At 65.2% G+C, this 273-nt stretch overlaps 1 protein-coding gene across 1 annotated transcript in view; it reads right to left on the bottom strand.

Annotated features, from left to right (window-relative positions):
• LOC104074642 (dimethylaniline monooxygenase [N-oxide-forming] 5-like) overlaps positions 1 to 273 on the bottom strand; it is a 5,356-nt gene that overhangs the window by 1,822 nt on the left and 3,261 nt on the right. The window contains exon 5 of the mRNA XM_009574825.1: positions 9 to 205. Coding sequence (XP_009573120.1) covers positions 9 to 205 — 197 coding nt within the window. The remainder of the gene's footprint in view (positions 1 to 8; positions 206 to 273) is intronic.

Here is a 273-nt window from a genome sequence, read left to right on the forward strand (position 1 = left end):
GCGCGCACCGGTTCCGGGTCGGGAGTCCATAGAGTGCATGGTGGAAGCGGGCATTCAGCTTCCTCCGCAGAAGAAAGTCGGCGCCTTGAGGCAGCAGGCTATTGAAGAGCTGCATGAAGCGGCTGAGGTAGGTGAAGTCGAAAGGGTATCCGCCATCCCCCACCCGGTGCAGCACCCAGGTCCCACGCCTGGTGCTGAGGAAGACCTGGGAGGAAGGAGAGAGGAGGTGGTGGTGTGGCGGCATCCTTGGGACCGGGCTGGGGCCCCCCCGGG

The sequence above is a fragment of the Fulmarus glacialis genome, unplaced genomic scaffold (genome assembly GCF_000690835.1).
Source record: "Fulmarus glacialis isolate BGI_N327 unplaced genomic scaffold, ASM69083v1 scaffold26793, whole genome shotgun sequence".
Taxonomy (NCBI): Eukaryota; Metazoa; Chordata; class Aves; order Procellariiformes; family Procellariidae; genus Fulmarus; species Fulmarus glacialis.